This window comes from Triticum aestivum, chromosome 3A, assembly GCF_018294505.1.
Source record: "Triticum aestivum cultivar Chinese Spring chromosome 3A, IWGSC CS RefSeq v2.1, whole genome shotgun sequence".
Lineage (NCBI taxonomy): Eukaryota > Viridiplantae > Streptophyta > Magnoliopsida > Poales > Poaceae > Triticum > Triticum aestivum.
In genome coordinates, this window is record NC_057800.1 from 33545532 (window position 1) to 33573193 (window position 27662).

Consider the following 27662-nt stretch of genomic DNA (forward strand, 5'->3'; position numbering starts at 1 on the left):
CTATAATCATGATCGCGTTTTCTTAGGAAACTAATCACGATCACATCTTCTTAGGAAACTAATCACGATCACGTTTTATTAGGAAACTAATCATGATCGCATTTTATTAGGAAACTAATCATGATCGCATTTTATTAGGAAACTAATCGGGTATATTCGCACACATTGACACGTCCATCACCTCGACCTCCTGGATCACGATCCTATCTCTCCCAAGAAAAACCACCACAACCGGACTCCACTCAGCGGCGACAAGGAGCCAAGGACCAACAACTCCTTCTCAGGGGACGCTGCCGGAGTGCCGGTAATTCGTGAACCGCCGAGGGTGCCGCACCGGTCGCCCCTTCTCAGGGGATGCCGTTGGAGTGCCGGTAATTTATGTTGCTTGTAAGACAACTGCCCAGCCAGCATTTATGGTTTCTTGCGAACTTACACGACGTGCCTGTGCTGACTTGTATTTTTCAAAATAAGGTTTCTATGCATTACTAACCAGAGTGTGCTATCTTTATATCTTCGGTGTTTCTTAGCAGATGTCGTTTACATGTGTCATCAACACATTATTTGTTTTTTCTTAATTTGTAACACTTGTACTGCTGGAGTTGGTTTATTTTAAGTTGTTACATTTGGAACTCCTTTCACTTCATAAAGGGGCTGGATGGTCTAAATTGCAAGATGTGATTTTTTTTCTCTCACATGAACCATCTATAAATAAATATATTTTTTACTATTCTTCTACGTATAAATACTTTGAGGTCCTTTCGCTGTTCATTCGGTTAATGGTTAGGAACTAATGACCATCAAATTATTTTTATTGTTTGATAGTATTACACATAAGTGGGTGTAAAGGAAAACTATCAAAAATGGTCATGACTTGCATTTTTTTCTTATTTTCTACAACTGGTGCTTCTCCATATGTCCCCATTGTGTTCCGGGATATTATTTTGTACTATTGTTTTCCTATGTCTACCCTTGTATTTATTCAGCGCATTGTTCTTTTCGCATTTTGGCATGAAAGCTTGCTGGCTTGGAGGAGGATGAACACAGATGAAAGAGGGGAAACATTGTAGAATTGTGTATGTTGCTTGCCAAGTTTAGCTTTGGATTTTTAGTGCTTTGACACTTCGTGCAGAATGAACTAAACATTTACATGTCAAGAGCATCTTGATGCATATAAAGAGTAAACGGAGGCATGAAATAACGAGTTGTATGGGTTGATTTATACTCTCCAGTTTTATGTATGTTTGTGACTGTGTGTACCAGACATGAACATTCATCGTTTCATGCGTTGTCAAGCTTTCCTATACGCCACGAGACGCAAAGCAACCTTTTATCTACCACATGTTGGCATCTACTTGAAATGCAACCAATAATTATACGTGCGTTGCACGTGAACACTTACTAGTTGCAGAGAAAAATGAGGGAAAAAAAAGGGTTTCCACGCGTCTGGCCAGTTGGTCTAAAATCGGGCTGGCCTGCTGGAGCCTGGTCCTCTCCCAGCGCATTGTTGATTGATTCACGGGAAGAGCGAGACGAGATGCCAAGAAGTCGGGCAAGTCGTGAGGCCGCCTGCCTCCGCCCGCCCAGGACTCGATCTTGATCCCCGTCCTCCTGCCCGCGAGCCAGATTGGACGCCGCGGGAGCGCCCAGATCCCGCCATGAATCCCGAGTAGTAAGTCCCTCCCTCCTCTGCTCCCCCCCCCCCCCAGCAGTTCCGACCGGGGTCGGGGCTTTTAGGGTGAGATGAGATCTCTCTGGATCTGGCGCGGGGGAGAGTTGACCCTCGATCCCAGCAGATTCGTCGCGTTTTTTTCTTTTCTTGCTTGGTCTGGATCGCGTCCGCGGGGGGAATGCCACCTAGGAGAGTTTGTTTAAATTATTAGGCGAAATTTGAAGCGTAATCGTTTGCTCAATGGACCTATATCGCTGGATGCCGCCGGGTAGATGCGCTTCATTTTGATTAGTGTTTCGAGGGGCTGTTTATTGTGGATTTCAGGTTTCTACTACGGAGTACTATCTAATGGCAGTAAAAGAACAGGCAATTTTGTCTGCACAAGGAGGATAAGTCTATTTTGGTGAATTATGCATGCTAATATCACTTGCACCATCTCTAGTTTCGCAATCACTTTATTGAGTCTCATGTTTTTACTCCCAAAAAGGAATGAAAGAAAAAAACATTCATATCCTACTTGTTGATACTGTTTGGCTAAATTATGGGTCAGTTGATCGGATTTGCATATTTCTAGAATGCACCAGTCTGCTCAACATCCTTTACATGCACGACCCAATGCTTGTTTGTTCGTGGGCTGATATAACTGTTCGTTCGGTTACTGCTCTAACTGTGGTTGCACTTCACTCATTCAATGTTACAATATCATTGTATCTGAATGCTGCAAGGGGAACTATTTTACATTCTTTCACACGCTAGTCCATAGGGATCAAAGGGATCTATTAGCCTAGCAAAACTGACATTTTGGCTGAGTATTAAACACTGAAATATCTCTTCATCTGTCGCTGCCTAGGTGTCTAAGCCTGACAATATTATTCCATCTAATTGTTGTGTGTTATTATCTTGAGAATACATTGCTCTTTGAGTTTATTTTCAATCTTCCAAGCCTGGAGATAGTTATTGTATCTTTTATCATCTTTGAAAGTGGTCGGACCCTTCCCCGGAACCTGCGTAAGTGGGAGCTATGTTCACCGGGCTGCCCTTTTTTATCATCTCGAAAATGCCATCACTGCTTGTTTTCTTCTCTGCGCACTGTGTTTGATGGAGACTAACATTCTAATATTTGGCCATGCAGTGATTACCTCTTCAAGCTTTTGCTTATTGGAGACTCAGGTGTTGGCAAGTCATGTCTGCTGTTAAGATTTGTTGTAAGAATCTCTATAGCAAGTATGATCCATTTTGCTATCTTTTTCCCATCTATATATTATAGATTTTCCATGTTAAAATTAGGTAGTTCATGGAATTAACCATTTTGTTTATAGGATGTGTAAGCTGAATCATTACTCACAAATGTTCTAATTTAAATTGCTCAACCTGAATAGTTCATTATTGGTAGCTACATTTTTCCAAAAGATGATGGGCATCCCTAGGTACATCCATTTCAGCGACAAGTAATTCCGTCTTAAATGGATGTATTTAGCTAGATACATCCATTTGAGCGACAAGTAATTCCGGACGGAGGGACTAGTATATTGTAGTATGCCCTTGAGGACAACTAATTATACTTACTATTAAATTTACCTGTGCTGCTTTGTTTGTTTGCCTCTTTAATATTTTGACTCTTGGCAGGACGACTCATACCTGGATAGTTACATCAGTACTATTGGAGTTGATTTTGTAAGCACATTTACTTTCTGCATAGTGTTTTTTGGCTGCTACAGATCCTTCTATCGAGCATAACTTATTTGAAAAATGTTGACAGAAAATAAGGACCGTGGAGCAGGATGGAAAGACTATCAAGCTGCAAATCGTGAGTCTAGCTTATCTCGTGATTTACGTGATATGCATCTGTTGCTAGTAACCAAGCATGCCTGTGCAAGTACCATTTAGTTGTGATTTTGTTGATGATCTGTAAAACTTCATTGATACATAATTCTCCCAGTAACCACTATTATTTTGTGGGATGCAAGTCATGATTGCTAGTTGAAGTCGATTGATATGGAACAGACACACTCAACCGCTTCTCCTGAATATATATGAACTCTGTTGTCACTTTGTGGTTCTCTTTAGTCTGTCCAGTTAATATAATTGGACCATTAAAAGTTTTCATTATTTGTCTTTCCTATGAAGATTCATTCTTTCTGGATATTTAGAAATGAAAAATAGATGTAGCTCAGTTTGAACATGAGGGATGGCAGTCTTGCAGCTTATGTGTACGTGCTCTTTAGATTTGGCAATTCCTCTGTTTTTCATCTCCCACTTCAGTTGCAGTGATACAGGCTAGTATTATCCTTTTCAAAGTTATTAAACCCCTTCATTCTACAAAACTTCTTTTTCAGTGGGACATTGCTAGGCAAGAACGTTTTAGAACTATTACCAGCAGCTACTACCGAGGGGCCCATGGGATTATTGTAAGTCCGCTTATACAAACTTCATTTAGTCAGATAACGAATTTACATTTATGATGGCTTGACCGGAATATTCAAATGGTCTTGCAGATCGTCTATGATGTGACAGACCAAGATAGCTTCAACAATGTGAAGCAGTGGTTGAACGAGATTGACCGCTATGCCAGTGAGAATGTGAACAAGCTTCTGGTGGGGAACAAATGTGATCTGGCTGACAAAAGAGCTGTGTCATATGAAACAGCAAAGGTATCCTTGAGTCTCGTGCAAACATAATTTTTTTGTTGTTCACTTCACAATCTGCAGATTCCAACCTTCCATTCCTTGAAGGCATTCTCACTGCTATTTGTCTTTATTTTTATGTACATATATAGGCATTCGCTGATGAGATTGGCATTCCATTCATGGAGACCAGTGCAAAGAACGCCCTGAATGTTGAACAGGCTTTCATGGCCATGGCTGCTTCGATCAAGGATAGGTTTGGACCCACACTGAAACTAGCATTCATGATGGTTTATATTAACGTGCTAGTCTATGAACTTTAGATGAAGAACTTACTGAAAACAATGGCCTATGTTTCCAGGATGGCGAGCCAGCCAGCCGCAAACAACGCTCGCCCGGCTACTGTACAGATCCGCGGGCAACCTGTCGAGCAGAAGACCAGCTGTTGCTCATCTTAGAAAACCATGCAAACTTGTTGATGCTCCATCACCTTTATACATGTTTTCTTATTTGTTTTTACTTGTTATCTTTATTCTTTTCTTTCTAGTGTACCTGCCTTCTGAAATTGTGTAAGTTGGATGAATATATCTTCTTACATTCGCAGTTGTTTTTATGGTTAACTTGGAGTGACACTGCTGGTCATAGTACTCGATCTGTACCTATACGGTTCTATTACTAATGATATTATACGATAGCCGGTTTCTTTTTTCTTCTCTCATCGAGATACAAACAAAGAAAGGGAGTATGATGATTTTTTTTTTTGGTAATTGGAGTATGATTATCTGATCCTGTAATATGGTGACTCCTGAATTATCATTTTGTCAAAAAGTTCACTATGATTATGCTTTCAGGCTGTCGCACATTTCAATGAAGTGAGCACCCTGAATTTGTAAAATTGATCAATTAAAATTTGTAACATTGAGGAGGAGGTCGTCAGCATGAAGTCGTGGGTCTTCACTTTTTCCTTCTTGAGGGATACATTTTCATGACAACTTTATATTAATATGGCAGTTTTTATTACTTGGCAAATATGGATACATCATTTTTAGATTATACTCTCTCTGTGTCTTTATATAAGGCATTTTTTTTGATAAAATTGCACAATGTAAGGTGACCGGCGGGGCCCTCGAAAAGAGTTATCTTTTCTGCTTAACAGTCTACCAACCCTGGAAACGGTTCAGCCGGAGGTAGGGTCCAGTGGCGGGAAGACTAGTCACAATGGGGAGTAACTTAGACTAGTAACATCACATTTTACTAGGCTATGTTACTACTTCCACGGTGGGTAGTAACATATGTGTATTGTCATGTTATGGTTCATTTATTAGTCTATAGACTCATATTGTCTTGGCACGTGTGATGTTACAGTAACTAGTTAAGTTACCATCATCACCTATCTCATCATTAAATATGTGCCACATAAGCAAAGTTATCTTAAAAATGTGATGTTACTCCCACTGTGGCCAGTCGAAGAGCACTGCACGTCGCGCAGTGTCCGGTGCGCCCCCAGCGGCCCATGAAAATTCGGAGGACCGAGTACCGTTCATGATTTATTATCCTACGAAATAGACAAGTTAGACAAGGGGAATTTGTCTTAAATAGTCTATAATTATGTGCCTTGAAAATAGTACACCTTAGATAAAAGAATAGAGGGAGTATCGTAGTGGAGCCTTCTGCTTCACTTCCTCCCTTCCCTAATATAAGGTTTATTTGTTTTTTCAAATAATCAAGTGAGTGCATGTTTGACTGAGTTTTAAAAAAAATATCAATATCCAGAATACGAAATTTATATTATTTGTTTCATCATGAATAGTAGACTCATATTTTATCTATTAGGTATTGCACATGTTATTATTTTATTCTATAATCTTGGTCAAACATTTAAATGATTGACTTACACGGAAACCAATACATCTTATATTCTTGAATGGAGGGTACTAGCTAATCGGGACAGTGGTTAAACAAAATATAAGGAGAATTGTGGAATAAAACGTGCATTCTCATAGACCGCTGTCACGGGTTGGATAGAATTGTCACCAATCAGCATACAATTTGCCTCCACATTTATTTTTGCGGATGCCTCCACATTAACTTGCTACATGCACATGAGCCCATCTCTGAGATCCCGGACTTCCGAAGTACCAACATCTTAAATGAAGGGAATCCCACTGCCAGGAAATAACCCTTGTCGTCTCAAATGATAGCACCAGTTCCTCCTGACTCCCGAGCCACTGTCACTAACAAATGTAGTGTCAACATTTAGTTTAAAGAGGCCTTCTTTTGGCTTCTGCTAGCCATGTCTTGGATTTGCACCTTGGTTCCCTCGGCTAATCCTCCTTCCGAGCCATGAGATTCATATTAATGATAGTTTATCATGCTAAGAAGGAAATAATAATAGAACCGAGCCCCCGTGTCGCTCCCATGTGATCGGCTCGGGCGGACGAGAAAGACCTAACAAAGCCTCCACCACGGATCCTTCTAGTGATGCAGATCTTGCCCGAGTTGTAGAAGATCTGTGTGGTGCACGCTTCGCCTCTGTCGATGGTACATCTGGATTCATTTATGACCCCTGAGTATGGTTATGTCTCCACCCACACTACCACCGCTAGAGACCAACCAATCGCTCGTCTTTGTGGAGCATGAATGGTTGGGCACCTGCTGTCTTCCACTCGCCTAAGCCCATCAGGCAGGTGGTTCCTGCTAGTGACGAGGTTGTGGCATCTAATACATTGACGTCTGTTTTTTAGGCTCTCTTCGCTAAACAATTTCAACTAATAACCGAAATGGATGGACCTGACAATGACGGGTTGTTGCCTCATGAAGGGGAAGGCAACCAGGGGCAAGAGCAAGAGGGTTCCCTCTAGCCATCGTGTGTTCATCTTGATGAAGAAGCCTTTTGGGAGCAAAAGTAAGAACAGTGAAACCATAGATAAGGCATCAACGACTGCTTGATGGACGATGTTCGATGTCTTTTTGGTAGGGGTTTCTTTGTGATGTTGCGATTTATTGGTTGATTTGTGGTTATAATGGGTTGGGAGCACATATTTGTCCTTTTGAATGGTCACGGAGATTCATGCTTTGAAAGTAGACAACACATGGTCATACTGTAACGGTTTTCGCCTGATTTTTGTTAATTAATTAGACAATTCTATTCGAGTGCAGTGTTTTGGTGGCTAGTCTCATCTACACCCATGTAAAACAAGAATCACGACAAATTCAAAAAAAATCTATTTTTTTGCACGGTAGAAAAATTATTGCGTGAGGTCCTCTCCAATTTTCATATCATTTAGACATTTGAGTAACTCTCAGCAAAAAAGGCAAGGACAGTGCATGAACAATTAAGTTTTTTACAGACCTCGAATTTGTCTTTTTTGCCTAGAGCCGCTCAGATGTCCAAATGATTCGAAAATTAGAGCGGACATCACGCATCAAATTATCTATCGCAAAAAATTAGAATTTTTTGAATTTTTCTAGTATTTGTGTCGACCTTTTCTTCAGCGTGGGTGCAAATGAGCCTAGGCTCAGAAGTGGATTATCGATTCTACTCTACTTAATTAATTGATGAGACAATTCTTATACTTTCTTTGTGGGAAAAAACTTTCGATTTATTCATCTTCAACCATGGTAGTGCAACAAACATTAGAATAATAAAAATTACATCAAGATTCATAGACGACCTAGTGACGACTACGAGCACTGAAATGAGTCGAAGGCGCGCCGTTGTCATCGCCCCTCCCCCACCGGAGCGGGCAAACCTTGTTGTAGTAGACAGTCGAAAAGTCGTTGTGCTAAGGCTCCATATAGAACCAATGCACCAGAACAGCAACCGCCATCGATGAAGAGTGTATATCTGAAGGATCCAATCCGAAGACACACGAAAACAGATGAATGAAGAAAAGATTCGAGAAAATCCATCAAAAATAGATTTGTCGGAGACACACCTCCACACGCGCACCGGCGGATGCTAGACGCATCACCGAAAATGGGGGGCTAGGCTGAGAGACCAACAACCCCTCTCGAAGGAGCCGTGTCGTCTCGCTTTTCTAAGCAGGACATAAACACTAACGAGACTCGAAAAATAATAATCTAAAAACGGAGCCCTCCCACCGGGCACTGGTAAGGGCTGGGATCCACTCCACCTCCACGACCCTAAGGCCACCGGAGAAGGAGACAGGGCGGGCTGGCGGGAGGCAGACTTGAACAATATTTGGAAGTTTAGATCAGGGATATACTCTCTCCGTCTCAAAATAAATGACTCAACTTTGTAGTTTTATACAAAGTTAGTCACTTATTTTGAGAGACGTACTAGCATTTTCGCTAAAAACGTGAGAGCAGTTACAGTCTAGTACGTATGGATTTTGTAAATATTTGCGAAAGAATAAGATTTTCAGAGGGTGCGGCGGTGTGCGAGAGCGAGAGGGCAGCGAACACACAACCGACTAGCGGGGCCCACCTGGCGGCCCGTAGATGGCCTGAGAATTCCCCACCTTTGAGATCGGCTTCTTAGAAAACAACCGTGAGATCGGGTTCGGGCAGGCCGCCGAGTCGTCGTCGTCGTCGTCGTGCCCGATCCCCACCCCACCACCCGTCCCGCGCCGGCGGCCCGCCCCCGGAGATCGGAGCGCCCACGGGATCCCGACCTCGCCATGAATCCGGAGTAGTAAGTCGCTTGCTCTCGCCTCTCCTCTCCCTCTGGTTGAATCAATTGGGGGGCCGGGGATCTCGCCGGATCTGGCGCCTGATGCCGTCGATTCGCGGGATTCAGTTTGGACGCGACTCCTAGTCCCCTCCTACATTCGGCGGATTTCGACCGTGGCCATGCATGATCTTTGTCATGCTAGGGAAAAGCGTAGGAATAGTACTGTTCGTGTAGGAAGATCTTCCTTGGGTGCGAAGCGATCGCGTGACCGACGCGCCGCCGGGCTCGCCCTCCTCCGGCTCAAACCGCCGGCCGGCGAGAGGTCATTAGGGTAGCGAGAGGACGCAACAGATGGCCTCTGTGCAGGGCAAGAAGATGGAGTTGGGATGAGGATGGTTGTGTGGTGGAGTGAATGTTGCCTGCTAGATGCACACACACACACACACACACACACACACACACACACACACACACACACACACACACACACACACACACACACGGTTGTTTGTACCAGATGATTTTTCCCACATAATCAGAGATGGCTTCGGTGACGATGACAAGCAGGAAGGACCCAGCTGTGATGAACCTTTATTCGTCAGTGGTTTAGCCATGTTATTAGTTTTCCTGTCACTGCCCAATTCCTGTGTTTCTTCATTCCTCTGTTTTGCACAAGAGTTTCTTCTCCATTCCTGTGATTTTCGTTTTTACTGTGGATTGCTGTTAGGGAATGTCAATGAAATAATTGGTATCTAGTAAGAACTTGCATTTCTTTTTCCTTTTTTTTTGCATGAAAAGGGAAATAAGGACTATGGGGTTGGAGTAGAGTTGATGTTTTGTTAGAAGGATGCCTTTTGCTCTTAAAGGGTGACTGGTGATAGGCCTATGACCGCTCTGAAAACACTTCTCGTTGTTTTATGGACAAGGCATTTTTGGTTAGCATGTTGGTGGTGTGACCCTATGATGCTTAGTGCATCCATATGTACATTCTACAAGCACGATTGGGTGCTTGCTCAATCCGATTGGTGATGTTTTTGTATTGTGCACATGGGTATTGCTTCTGTACCATATGAATGTGCATCATCGCTCATGGAATCGTTCTCTTGGTAGTGTTGTAGCTGTTGTGTAGCTTCACCATTGGAAACTGCTACTTATCTATTCAGCTTCCTTTTTCTATCTTCTTCTTTTTTCCGAGAAAACGCAAAGACTTTGTGTTTCTTTTCATTGAAAAGTGGGGGAACAGGTTACACGCCTCTTAGGAGGTGGTTTGCGGTTTATCTTTTTTCTATCTCTCTATACAAATTTTCTAACGTGCACTGCTGTACTACAACTGAATCAAATTTACTGAATATTACTTATATAGAATACCAAAATATCTGTCTATGAATTAATGCACAAACTTCTAAGCCTCAAGATGTTGATTCTATCCAATTTTGGTATTAGTTATCTTATATTTATTGATCTTTGTATTGCTGCTCAATGTTCTAAGCATGGATATAATGACTCTCTCATTTTGTTATTATTGCCATGTAAATGTTGTCATTACTTGTTTATTTGGTATAGTAAGTACATTTGATTGAGACTAATATCCTGTTACTTGACATGGCAGTGACTATCTCTTTAAGCTTCTGCTTATCGGAGACTCAGGTGTTGGCAAGTCATGCCTTCTCTTAAGATTTGCCGTAAGAATCCCTATCTAAAGCATGATTTGTCCACTATCTTTTATAGGTCTTCCCTTTTTTAATATGCATCTTCATCTTAAAAGTTTGATACAAGTTGTCTTCGGGATATCATGGAAACTGTCAATTTATTTTTAGCCTCAGTAAACTGTATGATTTCCCACCACTTAATACGAATGAGGAGTTCATTGTTGGTAGCTACTGTTTCTTAACAACATGGAGATGATCCCTATAACATTCTTGTTGTTACTAGTTAATTTACTCTGACCTCCTTAATATCGACTCTTTTGGCAGGATGACTCGTACCTGGAGAGTTATATCAGTACTATTGGTGTTGATTTCGTAAGTATATTTACTTTCTTGGTCTGAGTGTTGATGTTCTGGCTACCTTAATTGAACTTGTAGTTTTGTTTTCTTCCAACTTTGTCGATAGAAAATACGTACCGTGGAGCAAGATGGAAAGACTATGAAGCTGCAAATCGTGAGTCTATTCTTTCTTTCATTATGTCCAGTATGCATGTACCATCAAATCCAGATTGTCCATCGAATCCAGATTTGACAAAATAGAAGACTTTATCGGGAAACATTTCATTTATAGCCCTCTTCTGTTTTGTGGAGTTTGCTGGATTTTCCCTTTGCACAATATAGCATGCCGTTATTCATCAGTATTTATGTGGTTGTTAGTTGAGGCCAGTTCACAGGAAACAGAAACTCCACTATGCCTGAATATGTAGGCAGTTGCACAACCCCTTTTTACCTTTTGGATTTTTTAGTTCCATCCATTTAAATTACTGTTGAACATAAAGAATAAGAGTAGTTTGGCCCATTAAATTAAATGTTATAAAGTTTCTTAGTTCGCATAAAGAATCGCACTTTCAAGATGTTTTTAGATACCAAAGTGATGCCCATTTTGAACATCATATTTAGGGGCCTGATAGTATGTCATTTAAATACTTGGGTGGTACGGTAGCTCATGCTGCACCTACTGTTGGCATTTGGCGATTCTTCCTTCCTTTTGTGTGACACATTACATTTAGTGATGCAAGATATCCTTTTCCTTTTCTTTAAACCCCTCTTTGGTACCTTTGTTTTTATCAGTGGGACACTGCTGGGCAAGAACGCTTCAGAACTATTACTAGCAGCTACTATCGAGGGGCTCACGGGATCATTGTAAGTTTGTTTATGTGAAATCTTATTTTTATTTTTCACATGCTATTTAACATGCATAAATGTCCACTTTTTATATATTTTGAATACATATATACAAATGGGGTTGCAGATTGTCTATGACGTGACAGACCAGGACAGCTTCAACAATGTGAAGCAGTGGTTGAACGAGATTGATCGCTATGCTAGTGAGAATGTTAACAAGCTTCTTGTAGGGAACAAATCTGATCTCACTGACAAAAGAGTTGTATCATATGAGACAGCGAAGGTACCTTATGCTTTACTCATATCTGCTGAAGCATTCTTTCTGCTCTTTGTGTTTACATTTGGTGTATGCAGGCATTTGCTGATGAGATTGGCATCCCATTCATGGAGACCAGTGCAAAGAATGCCTTGAACGTTGAGCAGGCTTTCATGGCTATGTCTGCTTCAATCAAGGACAGGTGTGTGTTCCCAGACGGTTTAATTAGCACAGGCCATCCTACCAGTACACTTTTTTTAACTACCATCATTTTACACTTTATTTACTGCTCATTGATGCTCTGTTCGTATAGTATCATAACCAAAATTGCCCTACACTCTTTAGCATGTTGCTGTTAACTGTTCTATGTTATTCCTCACGGTGTTGTTCTATATACACCTCATAGAAAGAGCATATAATTATGAATACAAATCTTGGTTTCCAGGATGGCGAGCCAGCCAGCCGCAAACAGCGCTCGCCCAGCCACGGTGCAGATACGCGGGCAACCTGTCGAACAGAAGACGAGCTGCTGCTCTTCTTGAAATGCAGGCAGCCGCCATCCGTGTTACCCAAATGGAGACGCAAACTTGGCCGCGCCATCCTTGAGTCCATGCTTCTACATAGGCCTACTACATCTTACACCTTCATTCCATTCTTTCTAGTGTACTTATTAGCTCTTGAATCGTTGGACTTGTAACACCGGATGGAGTTTGGAGACAGTATCTTCTTCTAGTTGTGTATCTTGAATGGTTATATGTTACGATTTGCAGCTGTTGCTTTTCTTCCCTAAATTTAAGGCGATTTCTACTTTTACTTGACCAAAATGTTCGGTTCTTCAAAATATTATCTGACAGTATGCTTATCTTTGTGGTAAAAAAGGTCCTGGTTATAGTTTTCAAGGTGACTTGTTGATTGTTGAAGGCAGCATTAGGAATGTGCACAACATGACAAGTTAATTGCCAACATTAAATCAGTTGGGGCATGTTTGGTTGCCTGCATCTTTTGTCTCAGTGGGCCAGGTTGAGTTGCCTGTATTTGTGCTATTGGTATGCAAAGCAGAGCTGTTTTGCTCATCCCGTGGTGGTCTTACACACAAATGCAGCACTTCATATCATACATAACATAAGAACAACATAATACAATTAACAGTACAAATAAAAACAATAGCTAAATAGTTCAGAATAGCTAATTAGACCATAGTTTAAGACATCAAAGGCATCCCATGCCCCTGCACGACCCTAGGGTGTTGAACCCTGAGCAAAATATATAGTTTTGCACTAAGTTGAGCAAAATATACAGTTTTGCAGTAAGTTCAGACGATCAAGCCTAGCCCGGAGAGCCACATGACGAGCAAGTCGCTGTGGATGATTGTGTGGCGCCGACAGAAGTAGTCTCAACTGCTCCCGAGCACCATCTGCCCCTGAAATGTATGGCCCTACACCTAGAACTCACACCACTTGTTGGCAGAGGCTGACAACACCAGGAGGGTTGACGACTGCCATTTCTTTATCACCGTCCTAAAGGCAGGCGGGATGACCAGCATGGTGATCTCTTCCTCGTTCTTGATTTGCACGTAGAACCCGACTGACGTCCGTGTATATAGAGTAAATTGCTCAAAGCCACTACATTTGTGGCTAGAGTACTCTAAAACCACCACTTTTGCCAGAAATCACAAAAAACCACCACTTCCGCGGCAAGTGAGTAACAAATCACACTGATTTGGAATTGAACGCATCTAACAGCAAAACTGACATGTGGGACCCGTCTATCCGGGCTGATGTGGCAAAGACTAGTCCTAGTCAATGGTTGACCTGCTAAGGTGGACGGGGGTCCTACCTGTCAGCCGCACCTCTTGTCTTCTCTCTCCTCTCCTTCTTCTCGATAAAGCGGAATCCCAGCCGCCACGCCATGGCCGGCGCAGAGAGAAGCAGGCCGCGCCCGCCTAGCTCCCCTCCTTCTCCTAATCCAGCGGAAGGCGCCCGCCGGTGCCGGAGCTCTACGCCGCCGGTGGCGCCACGCCCTGCCTCCCCCATTTCTCCTAGATCCGGTGGGATCCCAGCGCCGGCAAGCCAAGGTCGGGCGAACTCCTCCTAGCCTCGACGCCCCGCCCCGCTACGACAGCCACTGCTGCTGGCCATGGCCAGAGGCGAGCTCCTTCCCCTCACGCCACAGGCAACCTCTCCCATCCCTGTCTTCCTCGCGAGCGCTGGCACGAGAGCCACGGGAGCCAGAGGCGGGGAAGATGTGCTGCTCGCCATGGCAACGCTGGTGGCGGCGACGCACCGGGAACCCCAAGGCGCGGCTAGCGGACTTCTTCGCAGGCTTCGGCTCCGGCGGCGTGCTGGTGGCGCGCGACACCGACGACGCGCGTCGACTCTCTCCCTGTCTTCCTCGCGAGCGCCGACACGAGAGCCACATGAGCCAGGGCGGGGAAGGTGTGCTGCTCACCGTGGCAACGCTGCTGGCGGCGGCGCACCGGGAACCCCTAGGCGCAACTAGCGGACTTCTTCGCAGCCTCCGGCGTGCTGGTGGCCACGGCACCGACGACGCACGTCGACTCTTCTCCGCGGAGGACGCGCTAGTGAGTGGGGAGGCCTGGTGAGAGGGGACCGGCTCGCCGTGCGCAGAGGAGGGGCGGAGCTCGTCGAGGTGCGGACGGAGGGGCAACATCGCCGGAGAAGTGCTGGACCGACGGAGTAGGTGTTGTGCGTGCACATGAAGTACTCGACAAAATGCCAGAGCCTAGTCACCTGTCTACGTGTTTATTCTTTGCCAAGTCAGCCTGCATGTGGGCCACGCATGTCAGTTTTTCACTTAGTCATGGCTGACAGCTTGTTTAGTGCATTTTGTTACTCACTTGCCGTGGAAGTGGTGGTTTTTTGTGATTTCTGACAAAAGTGGTGGTTTTGGAGTACCTTAGCCACAAATGTGATGGCTTTCAGAAATTTACTCGTGTATATACGGTTCAAATCTCGTTTTTATACATCCATCCATGACGCTGATGAGGCATGCCAGGGTGTCAGGGACAAGGCGTGTGGCCAACTTTTGTTTTGCGGAAAACCCCCCAAAATAGTTGTTTTCTTATAAAAAAGGCCCTCAAAGAAAAACTAATAAATTGTAAAATTGACTATTAATCAATTTATAATATTTAAAAATAGTCCGGGGTTCGAACCAGCGACACGGGTGTGCGTGGCTAGCCAGCCGACCGGTTTAAATATGAAGGTGTTTGGTTCGCAATTTTACACCCAGTATCTGATTACATCGCAAACCGATACCGTTAATCGTGTTTGTTTCGCTTTGCAGATCCCGTATAGACAGGTCCCATCACAGTTTACTTTACAGCCAGAGCGAGCCGACTCGGGCGAATTCTTCTGGCTTCGATCCCCAATCCCGGCCCAGTCCCGTGCTAGCTGCCTAGACGTGGGGTTCCTGTTTGTTTCATTTCTTTTTACGCTGGGGCTCTGATTTTCTTGCCGGTATCCATTACCGTTAGACACTTAACCAAACAAGAATGGATTTTGGCCGATATCGTTTACATCAACGGAGTAAACCCATTACGTTTACGTTGCCGTTCCACTTCTGGAACCAAACACCTTAGTGTTAAGAAAGGATTCATATGATCCTAAAAAAAAGGAATCGTATACTTTGTAAACATAAAGCTGAACGACATAAATTAAACTTTTTTATTCGCAGCCGCACATACTCCGACCGACAACATCAGATGGCAAAATGATAGATTTAGGTTTATGACATAACGAGCCCTTCCTGAAGGCGTTGCTGTTGAAGAATCCCGTCATTCGCGCGGTGCCATGACATAGTTGATGCGGATATGGTCATTGTTGTAGTTTGCCTATTATGGATTTGGTCGCTCAGATTTTTTTCTTCATCGTCTACACATGGCTTTGGTCTTATATGACTTTGCTATTTGCTGACGTGATGTTGTGTGCGTGCGTTAGTGTTGGCTGTGTGCATCCTAGCTATGCAGAGGCCGGATGTGCTCATTATGTTTGTATCCTCTTGATGCCTCATTTTGAGCTAATAAAATACACTCTTTGTCGAGAAAAATGACATAACGAGCCCGTGTGGCTAAAACGGACCACAGTGTGGCTCAGTTTTGAATGTGTTTGTTTTTTTCATTTCATTTTTAAAATATATTAATTATAATTGTGTGTTACAAACAATATACAATATTTAAAACAAATTACGTTAAAAAAGTTTATACTATTTCATAAAATACATATGCAATATTTTAACAGAAATATACATAATAAAATTATGAGTTAAAAATATATTTTATAATTTGAAAAAATATTTGCATTTTAATAAAATATTTTAGAAATGTTCATATATTTTAAAAAATTCTCATATAATTTTGAAATTTCCACATTATTAATAAATTATTTATGTAGTCTATCAGTGTGTTCATGCTTTAATTAAAAAGGTGTTATTTTAAAAGGTTTATATAGTATATAAGTTTGTGCGTTTCTATAAAAAATAAATGCAAGCCTAGTGCGCCATTAGACTGCGTATCCTCACATGAATAATAGTTGAATCATCTAAACATTTTGATCTTCATAAATAGTTTCAATTGTATGAATATATTTTAAAATAACACATGATTTTATTTCAGGATACACGTGAATTCTTTTGATACATGACAATTCATTGGTTGGAGTGACATCCGTGCCTGGTCTACAAGCTTTGGTCCGATGTGCGGATCACAGAGCCGGTGCTGTTTTTGCTGGATTATTAAATTCCTTTTATTTATTTTGTTCGGTCCAATGTTTATAAAGGTTATGAATCATTAAATATTAGCAAATGTGAAGTTGTCGAGCGCACGCTCTGGACTGGTAGGTTGCAGGCTCGAGCCACCACATGACAAGTTTTAGTTTTTATTTTATAGTTTATCAGTTTCTCCCCGAGGGCCTTCTTGTAAGAAAAATAATTTTGGGAGTTTTCCGCAAAAACCAAGCCAAACACCCTTGTCACTTGCAGCGGGTCCCATGGCATGCTGGCACGCCTCATAAGTATACAAACATCATTTAAACCAAATATGCACGTCTATGCCAAGTTATGAAACCGGTTCAATGTATTTTTCAAGTTTAGGCACTAGAATGCATATTCATGACAAGTTCAAGCACCGCAGATGTATTTACCTCGGAAAGTAATAAAAAACACACACAAGAAAATCAGGAAAAAAAACCCAGGCCAAAACCAGAACAGCCAGCAAGACTTCCAGAATGGTCAAAAACTCAATCTGGCCACGGATTACTTTAAGGGAATCTTGGGTCAGCCTGCCCCCTCGATGAACACAGTGGACGTACACTCACTATACACTTCACTTGATCTATCTGCCCTGACGGTACGGTTTTCTTGGGCTGAAATCGTACAAGCCATCAGCTGCTCACCCAATAACAGATGTCCGGGCCCTGACGGTTTCACCAATGAGTTCTACAAGGCTTTCAAGTTGCTGCTAAAGGATGACCTGCTCCATTTTTTTGATGATTTCCACAGAAATGTGGTTGATCTTACTGGTATTAACTCCGCTTTCATCACCCTGCTACCTAAAAAGGATACGCCCCTGGAGATGCGGGACTTCAGGCCGATTTCCCTCGTACATAGCATACCCAAACTGGTTTCTAAGGTTCTGCCTTGTAGGCTGTGAAGGAAATATGCACTAGAGGCAATAATAAAGTTATTATTTATTTCCTTATATCATGATAAATGTTTATTATTCATGCTAGAATTATATTAACCGGAAACATAATACATGTGTGAATACATAGACAAACAGAGTGTCACTAGTATGCCTCTACTTGACTAGCTCGTTAATCAAAGATGGCTATGTTTCCTAACCATAGACAAAAGAGTTGTTATTTGATTAACGGGATCACATCATTAGTTGAATGATCTGATTGACATGACCCATTCCATTAGCTTAGCACCCGATCGTTTAGTATGTTGCTATTGCTTTCTTCATGACTTATACATGTTCCTATGACTATGAGATTATGTAACTCCCGTGTGCCGGAGGAACACTTTGTGTGCTACCAAACGTCACAACGTAACTGGGTGATTATAAAGGTGCTCTACAGGTGTCTCCAAAGGTACATGTTGGGTTGACGTATTTCGAGATTAGGATTTGTCACTCCGATCGTCGGAGAGGTATCTCTGGGCCCTCTCGGTAATGCACATCACATAAGCCTTGCAAGCATTACAACTAATAAGTTAGTTGTGAGATGATGTATTACGGAATGAGTAAAGAGACTTGCCGGTAACGAGATTGAACTAGGTATTGGATACCGACGATCGAATCTCGGGCAAGTAACATACCGATGACAAAGGGAACAACGTATGTTGTTATGCGGTCTGACCGATAAAGATCTTCGTAGAATATGTAGGAGCCAATATGGGCATCCAGGTCCCGCTATTGGTTATTGACCGGAGATTTGTCTCAGTCATGTCTACATTGTTCTCGAACCATAGGGTCCGCACGCTTAACGTTACGATGGCAGTTATTATTAGTTTATGCATTTTGATGTACCGAAGTTAGTTTGGAGTCCCGGATGTGATCACGGACATGACGAGGAGTCTTGAAATGGTCGAGACATAAAGATTGATATATTGGACAACTATATTCGGACACCGGAAGGGTTCCGTGGAAGTTTCGGATAAAACCGGAGCACCGGGGGGTTACCGGAACCCCCCGGGGGGTTAATGGGCCTTATGGGCCTAATGTGGAGAAGGAAGGGGCTGCCTGGGCAGGCCGCGCGCCCCCTCTCCCCCTAGTCCGAATTGGACAAGGAGGGAGGGGCGGCGCCCCCCCTTTCCTTCTCTCCCTCCACCTCCACCCCTCCTGCGCGCCTCCTCTAGGCCGGCCGCACCCCCCCTTGGATCCTTTATATACGGAGGCAGGGGGCACCCTAGAACACACAAGTTGATCCTCGTGATCGTTCCTTAGCCGTGTGCGGTGCCCCCTTCCACCATATTCCACCTCGGTCATATCGTTGTAGTGCTTAGGCGAAGCCCTGCGCCGGTAGAGCATCTTCATCGTCACCACGCCGTCGTGCTGACGGAACTCATCCCCAAAGCTTTGCTGGATCGGAGCACGGGGAGCGTCATCGAGTTGTACGTGTGCTAAGAACTCGGAGGTGCCGGAGTAACGGTGCTTGGATCGGTCGGATCGGGAAGACGTACGACTACTTCCTCTATGTTGTGTTAATGCTTCCGTTGTCGATCTACAAGGGTACGTAGATCACACTCTCCCCTCTCGTTGCTATGCATCACCATGATCTTGCGTGTGCGTAGGAATTTTTTTGAAATTACTACGAAACCCATCAGTGGCATCCGAGCCTAGGTTTTATATGTTGATGTTATATGCACGAGTAGAACACAAGTGAGTTGTGGGCGATATAAGTCATACTGCTTACCGGCATGTCATACTTTGGTTCGGCGGTATTGTTGGACGAAGCGGCCTGGACCAACATTACGCGTACGCTTACGCGAGACCGGTTCTCCCGGCGTGCTTTGCACAGAGGTGGCTTGCGGGTGACAGTTTCTCCAACTTTAGTTGAACTGAGTGTGGCTACGCCCGGTCCTTGCGAAGGTTAAAACATCACCAACTTGACAAACTATCATTGTGGTTTTGATGCGTAGGTCAGATTGGTTTTTGCTTAAGCCCGTAGCAGCCACGTAAAACTTGCAACAACAAAGTAGAGGACGTCTAACTTGTTTTTGCAGGGCATGTTGTGATGTGATAGGGTCAAGACATGATGCTGAATTTTATTGTATGAGATGATCATGTTTTGTAACCGAGTTATCGGCAACTGGCAGGAGCCATATGGTTGTCGCTTTATTGTATGCAATGCAATCGCGCTGTAATGCTTTACTTTATCACTAAACGGTAGCGATAGTCGTGGAAGCACAAGCTCGGCGAGACGACAACGATGCTACGATGGAGATCATGGTGTCGCGCCGGTGACGATGGTGATCACGACGGTGCTTCGGAGATGGAGATCACAAGCACAAGATGATGATGGCCATATCATATCACTTATATTGATTGCATGTGATGTTTATCTTTTATGCATCTTATCTTGCTTTGATTGACGGTAGCATTATAAGATGATCTCTCACTAAATTATCAAGTAGTGTTCTCCCCGAGTATGCACCGTTGCCAAAGTTCGTCGTGCCCAGACACCACGTGATGATCGGGTGTGATAAGCTCTACGTCCATCTACAACGGGTGCAAGCCAGTTTTGCGCACGCAGAATACTCGGGTTAAACTTGACGAGCCTAGCATATGCAGATATGGCCTCGGAACACGGAGACCGAAAGGTCGAGCGTGAATCATATAGTAGATATGATCAACATAACGATGTTCACCATTGAAAACTACTCCATTTCACGTGATGATCGGTTATGGTTTAGTTGATTTGGATCACGTGATCACTCAGAGGATTAGAGGGATGTCTATCTAAGTGGGAATTCTTTAAGTAATTTGATTAATTGAACTTAAATTTATCATGAACTTAGTACCTAATAGTATCTTGCTTATGTATGTTTGATTGTAGATAGATGACCCGTGCTGTTGTTCCGTTGAATTTTAATGCGTTCCTTGAGAAAGCAAAGTTGAAAGATGATGGTAGTAATTACACGGACTGGGGCCGTAACTTGATGATTATCCTCATTGTTGCACAGAAGAATTACGTCCTGAAAGCACCGCTGGGTGCCAGGCCTGCTGCTGGAGCAACACCAGATGTTATGAACGTCTGGCAAAGCAAAGCTGATGACTACTCGATAGTTCAGTGTGCCATGCTTTACGGCTTAGAATCGGGATTTCAACGACGTTTTGAACGTCATGGAGCATATGAGATGTTCCAGGAGTTGAAGTTAATATTTCAAGCAAATGCCCGGATATGAAGTCTCCAATAAGTTCTATAGCTGCAAGATGGAGGAGAACAGTTCTGTTAGTGAGCATATACTCAAAATGTCTGGGTATAATAATCACTTGATTCAATTGGGAGTTAATCTTCCAGATGATTGCGTCATTGACAGAATTCTCCAATCACTGCCACCAAGCTACAAGAGCTTTGTGATGAACTATAATATGCAAGGGATGAATAAGACTATTCCCGAGCTCTTCACAATGCTAAAAACTGCGGAGGTAGAAATCAAGAAGGAGCATCAAGTGTTGATGGTCAACAAGACCACTAGTTTCAAGAAAAAGGGCAAAGGGAAGAAGAAGGGGAACTTCAAAAAGAACGGCAAGCAAGTTGCTACTCAAGAGAAGAAACCCAAGTCTGGACCTAAGCCTGAAACTGAGTGCTTCTACTGCAAGCAGACTGGTCACTGGAAGCGGAACTGCCCCAAGTATTTGGCGGATAAGAAGGATGGCAAGGTGAACAAAGGTATATGTGATATACATGTTATTGATGTGTACCTTACTAGAGCTCGCAGTAGCACCTGGGTATTTGATACTGGTTCTGTTGCTAATATTTGCAACTCGAAACAGGGACTACAGATTAAGCGAACACTGGCAAAGGATGAGGTGACGATGCACGTGGGAAATGGTTCCAAAGTCGATGTGATCGCGGTCGGCACGCTACCTCTACATCTACCTTCGGGATTAGTATTAGACCTAAATAATTGTTATTTGGTGCCAGCGTTGAGCATGAACATTATATCTGGATCTTGTTTGATGCGAGACGGTTATTCATTTAAATCAAAGAATAATGGTTGTTCTATTTATATGAGTAATATCTTTTATGGTCATGCACCTTTGAAGAGTGGTCTATTTTTGATGAATCTCGATAGTAGTAACACACATATTCATAATGTTGAAGCCAAAAGATGCAGAGTTGATAATGATAGTGCAACTTATTTGTGGCACTGCCGTTTAGGTCATATCGGTATAAAGCGCATGAAGAAACTCCATACTGATGGACTTTTGGAACCACTTGATTATGAATCACTTGGTACTTGCGAACCGTGCCTCATAGGCAAGATGACTAAAACACCGTTCTCCGGTTCTATGGAGAGAGCAACAGATTTGTTGGAAATCATACATACAGATGTATGTGGTCCGATGAATATTGAGGCTCATGGCGGATATCGTTATTTTCTCACCTTCACAGATGATTTAAGCAGATATGGGTATATCTACTTAATGAAACATAAGTCTGAAACATTTGAAAATTTCAAAGAATTTCAGAGTGAAGTTGAAAATCATCGTAACAAAAAAATAAAGTTTCTACGATCTGATCGTGGAGGAGAATATTTGAGTTACGAGTTTGGTGTACATTTGAAACAATGCGGAATTGTTTCGCAACTCACGCTACCCGAAACACCACAGCGTAATGGTGTGTCTGAACATCGTAATCGTACTTTACTAGATATGGTGCGATCTATGATGTCTCTTACTGATTTACCGCTATCGTTTTGGGGTTATGCTTTAGAGACGGCCACATTCACGTTAAATAGGGCACCATCGAAATCCGTTGAGACGACGCCTTATGAACTATGGTTTGGTAAGAAACCAAAGTTGCCGTTTCTTAAACTTTGGGGCTGCGATGCTTATGTGAAAAAGCTTCAACCTGATAAGCTCGAACCCAAATCAGAGAAATGTGTCTTCATAGGATACCCAAAGGAAACTGTTGGGTACACCTTCTATCACAGATCCGAAGGCAAGACATTCGTTGCTAAGAATGGATCCTTTCTAGAGAAGGAGTTTCTCTCGACAGAAGTGAGTGGGAGGAAAGTAGAACTTGACGAGGTAACTGTACCTGCTCCCTCATTGGAAAGTAGTACGTCACAGAAACCTGTTTCTGTGACACCTACACCAATTAGTGAGGAAGCTAATGATAATGATCATAAAACTTCAGAACAAGATACTAATTAACCTCGTAGATCAACCAGAGTAAGATCCATGCCAGAGTGGTACGGTAATCCTATTCTAGAAGTCATGCTACTAGATCATGATGAACCTACGAACTATGAAGAAGCGATGGTGAGCCCAGATTCCGCAAAATGGCTTGAAGCCATGAAATCTGAGATGGGATCCATGTATGAGAACAAAGTCTGGACTTTGGTTGACTTGCCCGATGGTCGGCAAGCAATTGAGAATAAATGGATCTTCAAGAAGAAGACTGACGCTGACGGTAATGTTACTGTCTACAAAGCTCGACTTGTCGCAAAAGGTTTTCGACAAGTTCAAGGGATTGACTACGATGAGACCTTCTCACCCGTAGCGATGCTTAAGTCTGTCTGAATCATGTTAGCAATTGCCGCATTTTATGATTATGAAATTTGGCAGATGGATGTCAAAACTGCATTCCTGAATGGATTTCTGGAAGAAGAGTTGTATATGATGCAACCGGAAGGTTTTGTCGATACAAAGGAGCTAACAAAGTGTGCAAGCTCCAGCGATCCATTTATGGACTGGTGCAAGCCTCTCGGAGTTGGAATAAACGCTTTGATAGTGTGATCAAAGCATTTGGTTTTATACAGACTTTTGGAGAAGCCTGTATTTACAAGAAAGTGAGTGGGAGCTCTGTAGCATTTCTGATATTATATGTAGATCACATATTACTGATTGGAAATGATATAGAATTTCTGGATAACATAAAGGGATACTTGAATAAGAGTTTTTCAATGAAAGACCTCGGTGAAGCTGCTTACATATTAGGAATAAAGATCTATAGAGATAGATCAAGACGCTTAATTGGACTTTCACAAAGCACATACCTTGACAATATTTTGAAAAATTTCAAGATGGATCAAGCAAAGAAAGGGTTCTTGCCTGTGTTACAAGGTGTGAAGTTGAGTCAGACTCAATGCCCGACCACTGCAGAAGATAGAGAGAAAATGAAAGATGTTTCCTATGCTTCAGCCATAGGATCTATCATGTATGCAATGCCGTGTACCAGACCTGATGTGTGCCTTGCTATAAGTCTAGCAGGGAGGTACCAAAGTAATCCAGGAGTGGATCACTGGACAGCGGTCAAGAACATCCTGAAGTACCTGAAAAGGACAAAGGATATGTTTCTCGTATATGGAGGTGACAAAGAGCTCATCGTAAACGGTTACGTTGATGCAAGCTTTGACACTGATCCGGACGATTCTAAATTGCAAACCGGATACATGTTTACATTAAACGGTGGAGCTGTCAGTTGGTGCAGTTCTAAACAAAGCGTTGTGGCGGGATCTACATGTGAAGCGAAATACATAGCTGCTTCGGAAGCAGCAAACGAAGGAGTCTGGATGAAGGAGTTCATATCCGATCTAGGTGTCATACCTAGTGCATCGGGTCCAATAAAAATCTTTTGTGACAATACTAGTGCAATTGCCTTGGCAAAGGAATCCAGATTTCACAAGAGAACCAAGCACATCAAGAGACGCTTCAATTCCATCCGGGATCTAGTCCAGGTGGGAGACATAGAGATTTGCAAGATACATACGGATCTGAATGTTGCAGACCCATTGACTAAGCCTCTTCCACGAGCAAAACATGATCAGCACCAAGGCTCCATGGGTGTTAGAATCATTACTGTGTAATCTAGATTATTGACTCTAGTGCAAATGGGAGACTGAAGGAAATAGGCCCTAGAGGCAATAATAAAGTTATTATTTATTTCCTTATATCATGATAAATGTTTATTATTCATGCTAGAATTGTATTAACCGGAAACATAATACATGTGTGAATACATAGACAAACAAAGTGTCACTAGTATGCCTCTACTTGACTAGCTCGTTAATCAAAGATGGTTATGTTTCCTAACCATAGACAAAAGAGTTGTTATTTGATTAACAGGATCACATCATTAGTTGAATGATCTGATTGACATGACCCATTCCATTAGCTTAGCACCTGATCGTTTAGTATGTTGCTATTGCTTTCTTCATGACTTATACATGTTCCTATGACTATGAGATTATGTAACTCCCGTGTGCCGGAGGAACACTTTGTGTGCTACCAAATGTCACAACGTAACTGGGTGATTATAAAGGTGCTCTACAGGTGTCTCCAAAGGTACATGTTGGGTTGACGTATTTCGAGATTAGGATTTGTCACTCCGATTGTCGGAGAGGTATCTCTGGGCCCTCTCGGTAATGCACATCACATAAGCCTTGCAAGCATTACAACTAATAAGTTAGTTGTGAGATGATGTATTACGGAATGAGTAAAGAGACTTGCCGGTAACGAGATTGAACTAGGTATTGGATACCGACGATCGAATCTCGGGCAAGTAACATACCGATGACAAAGGGAACAACGTATGTTGTTATGCGGTCTGACCGATAAAGATCTTCGTAGAATATGTAGGAGCCAATATGGGCATCCAGGTCCCGCTATTGGTTATTAACCGGAGATTTGTCTCAGTCATGTCTACATTTTTCTCGAACCGTAGGGTCCGCACGCTTAACGTTACGATGACATTTATTATTAGTTTATGCATTTTGATGTACCGAAATTAGTTCGGAGTCCCGAATGTGATCACGGACATGACGAGGAGTCTCGAAATGGTCGAGACATAAAGATTGATATATTGGACAACTATATTCGGACACCGGAAGGGTTCCGGGGAAGTTTCGGATAAAACCGGAGCACCGGAGGGTTACCGGAACCCCCCGGGGGGTTAATGGGCCTTATGGCCCTAATGTGGAGAAGAGGAAGGGGCTGCCTGGGCAGGCCGCGCGCCCGCTCTCCCCCTAGTCCGAATTGGACAAGGAGGGAGGGGCGGCGCCCCCCCCCCTTTCCTTCTCTCCGTCCACCTCCACCCCTCCTACGCGCCTCCTCTAGGCCGGCCGCACCCCCCCTTGGATCCTTTATATACGAAGGCAGGGGGGCACCCTAGAACACGCAAGTTGATCCTCGTGATCGTTCCTTAGCCGTGTGCGGTGCCCTCTTCCACCATATTCCACCTCGGTCATATCGTTGCAGTGCTTAGGCGAAGCCCTGCGCCGATAGAGCATCTTCATCGTCACCACGCCGTCGTGCTGACGGAACTCATCCCCGAAGCTTTGCTGGATCGGAGCACGGGGAGCGTCATCGAGTTGTACGTGTGCTAAGAACTCGGAGGTGCCGGAGTAACGGTGCTTGGATCGGTCGGATCGGGAAGACGTACGACTACTTCCTCTACGTTGTGTTAACGCTTCCGTTGTCGATCTACAAGGGTACGTAGATCACACTCTCCCCCCTCGTTGCTATGCATCACCATGATCTTGCGTGTGCGTAGGAATTTTTTTGAAATTACTACGAAACCCATCAGGCTGAAAGCATGGATTCCTCTCTTGTTTCACTCTCTCCAGTCTGGCTTCTTGCGAGGCAGATCGATTATAGAAAACTTTACCCTGGCTGCCGAAATGATCCAATACACACACAAACGGAAAATGCCAGTCATTGCTTTGAAGTTGGATTTTCACAAAGCTTTTGACAGCGTCAGTTGGTCCTGTTTGCACAAAGTACTTGAAGCCAGAGGGTTTTCTCAGCTGTGGATTAGTTGGATTCAAATGCTTTTGTCAACCGGCAGCTCTAAAGTCCTTATTAATGGCCAGCTGGGTGCCCCCATCCGGGCTAAGCGTGGTTTTCGGCAAGGCGATTCCTTATCCCCTTATCTTTTCATTATCGTTGCGGACGTGCTATAGAGAACGTGCTGCAAATTGTTCCAAGATGGTTCCTTGCTGCACCCACTTGGTTCAGACAGTTTCTTCCCGGTTCTGCAATACGCGGATGACATGCTGATTCTTTTCCAAGGCACTACGCAGCAGGCGGCAGTTGTTAAGTCAGCGCTCACAACTTTCTCTGCTTTCTCTGGGCTCACCATAAATTTCCACAAGAGCACTCTCGTACCTGTTGCCGTGGAGACCATCACTGCTTTGGCCATCGCGCAGATCCTAGGCTGCCCCGTTTCATCCTTTCCATGCAACTACCTGGGCCTGCCTCTCTCTCTGCACAAGATTACGCATGGTACGTTACTGCCTGTTATACACAAGGCCGACCGTCGTCTTTCGGGCTGGTTAGCTACTTTCCTATCCTTAGGGGGTAGATTGACCCTTATCAACTCAGTGATCGCTGGTATCCCAAGTTATTTCATGTCATGCTTTCCTTGGCCCAAGGAATCTCTTGGAAAATTGGAAAGTCTCTCACGTGCTTTTTTCTGGCAAGGCAAGAATAAGGTCAAGGGGGGTCAATGCTTAGTAGCTTGGGATACAGTCTCGTTACCTCGTATCAATGGCGGTTTGGGTATCCGTCAGCTGCAGGCTCACAACCAAGCTATGATGTGCAAGTTTGTCTCCAAAGTTATACAAGGTTCGTACATACCATGTTATAACTGGTTCGCCACACATTATTGCCAGGCTATCCTTCCACAAAGTGCTAGTAGCAGAGACACTGCCATCTGGAAAGGGTTCAAAGATCTTGTTCCTATGGTCATCAACTCCTCTAAATGTGTTATGGGGTCTGGTCTTTTGATTTCATTCCGGAAGGACCAGTGGCTTGAAGCGGGCCGTTTATACCAGTTGTTCCCCATGCTGTATTCCTTCGCGATCCAACCAGATTTCTCCGTGCACTCACAACACCCCAACGGTTCATGGGCTGTTCAGCTACACCCTAATCTCTCTCAAACGGCCTCAGCCGAGCTTG

At 43.4% G+C, this 27662-nt stretch overlaps 2 protein-coding genes across 2 annotated transcripts; both read left to right on the forward strand.

Annotated features, from left to right (window-relative positions):
• Positions 1-1485: 1485 nt before the first annotated feature.
• Positions 1486-4999, forward strand: LOC123060038 (GTP-binding protein YPTM2-like). Its single transcript, XM_044482599.1, has 8 exons — positions 1486-1669; positions 2802-2874; positions 3296-3343; positions 3429-3476; positions 4006-4077; positions 4165-4320; positions 4446-4549; positions 4655-4999. Exons 1-8 carry the CDS (start codon positions 1656-1658, stop codon positions 4749-4751), a joined length of 612 nt encoding a protein of 203 aa, XP_044338534.1. The 5' UTR covers positions 1486-1655; the 3' UTR covers positions 4752-4999.
• A 3853-nt stretch (positions 5000-8852) lies between these two features.
• LOC123060036 (GTP-binding protein YPTM2) lies at positions 8853-12829 on the forward strand. Its single transcript, XM_044482597.1, has 8 exons — positions 8853-8950; positions 10539-10611; positions 10903-10950; positions 11042-11089; positions 11707-11778; positions 11888-12043; positions 12115-12218; positions 12462-12829. Exons 1-8 carry the CDS (start codon positions 8937-8939, stop codon positions 12556-12558), a joined length of 612 nt encoding a protein of 203 aa, XP_044338532.1. The 5' UTR covers positions 8853-8936; the 3' UTR covers positions 12559-12829.
• The last annotated feature ends 14833 nt before the right edge of the window (positions 12830-27662 follow it).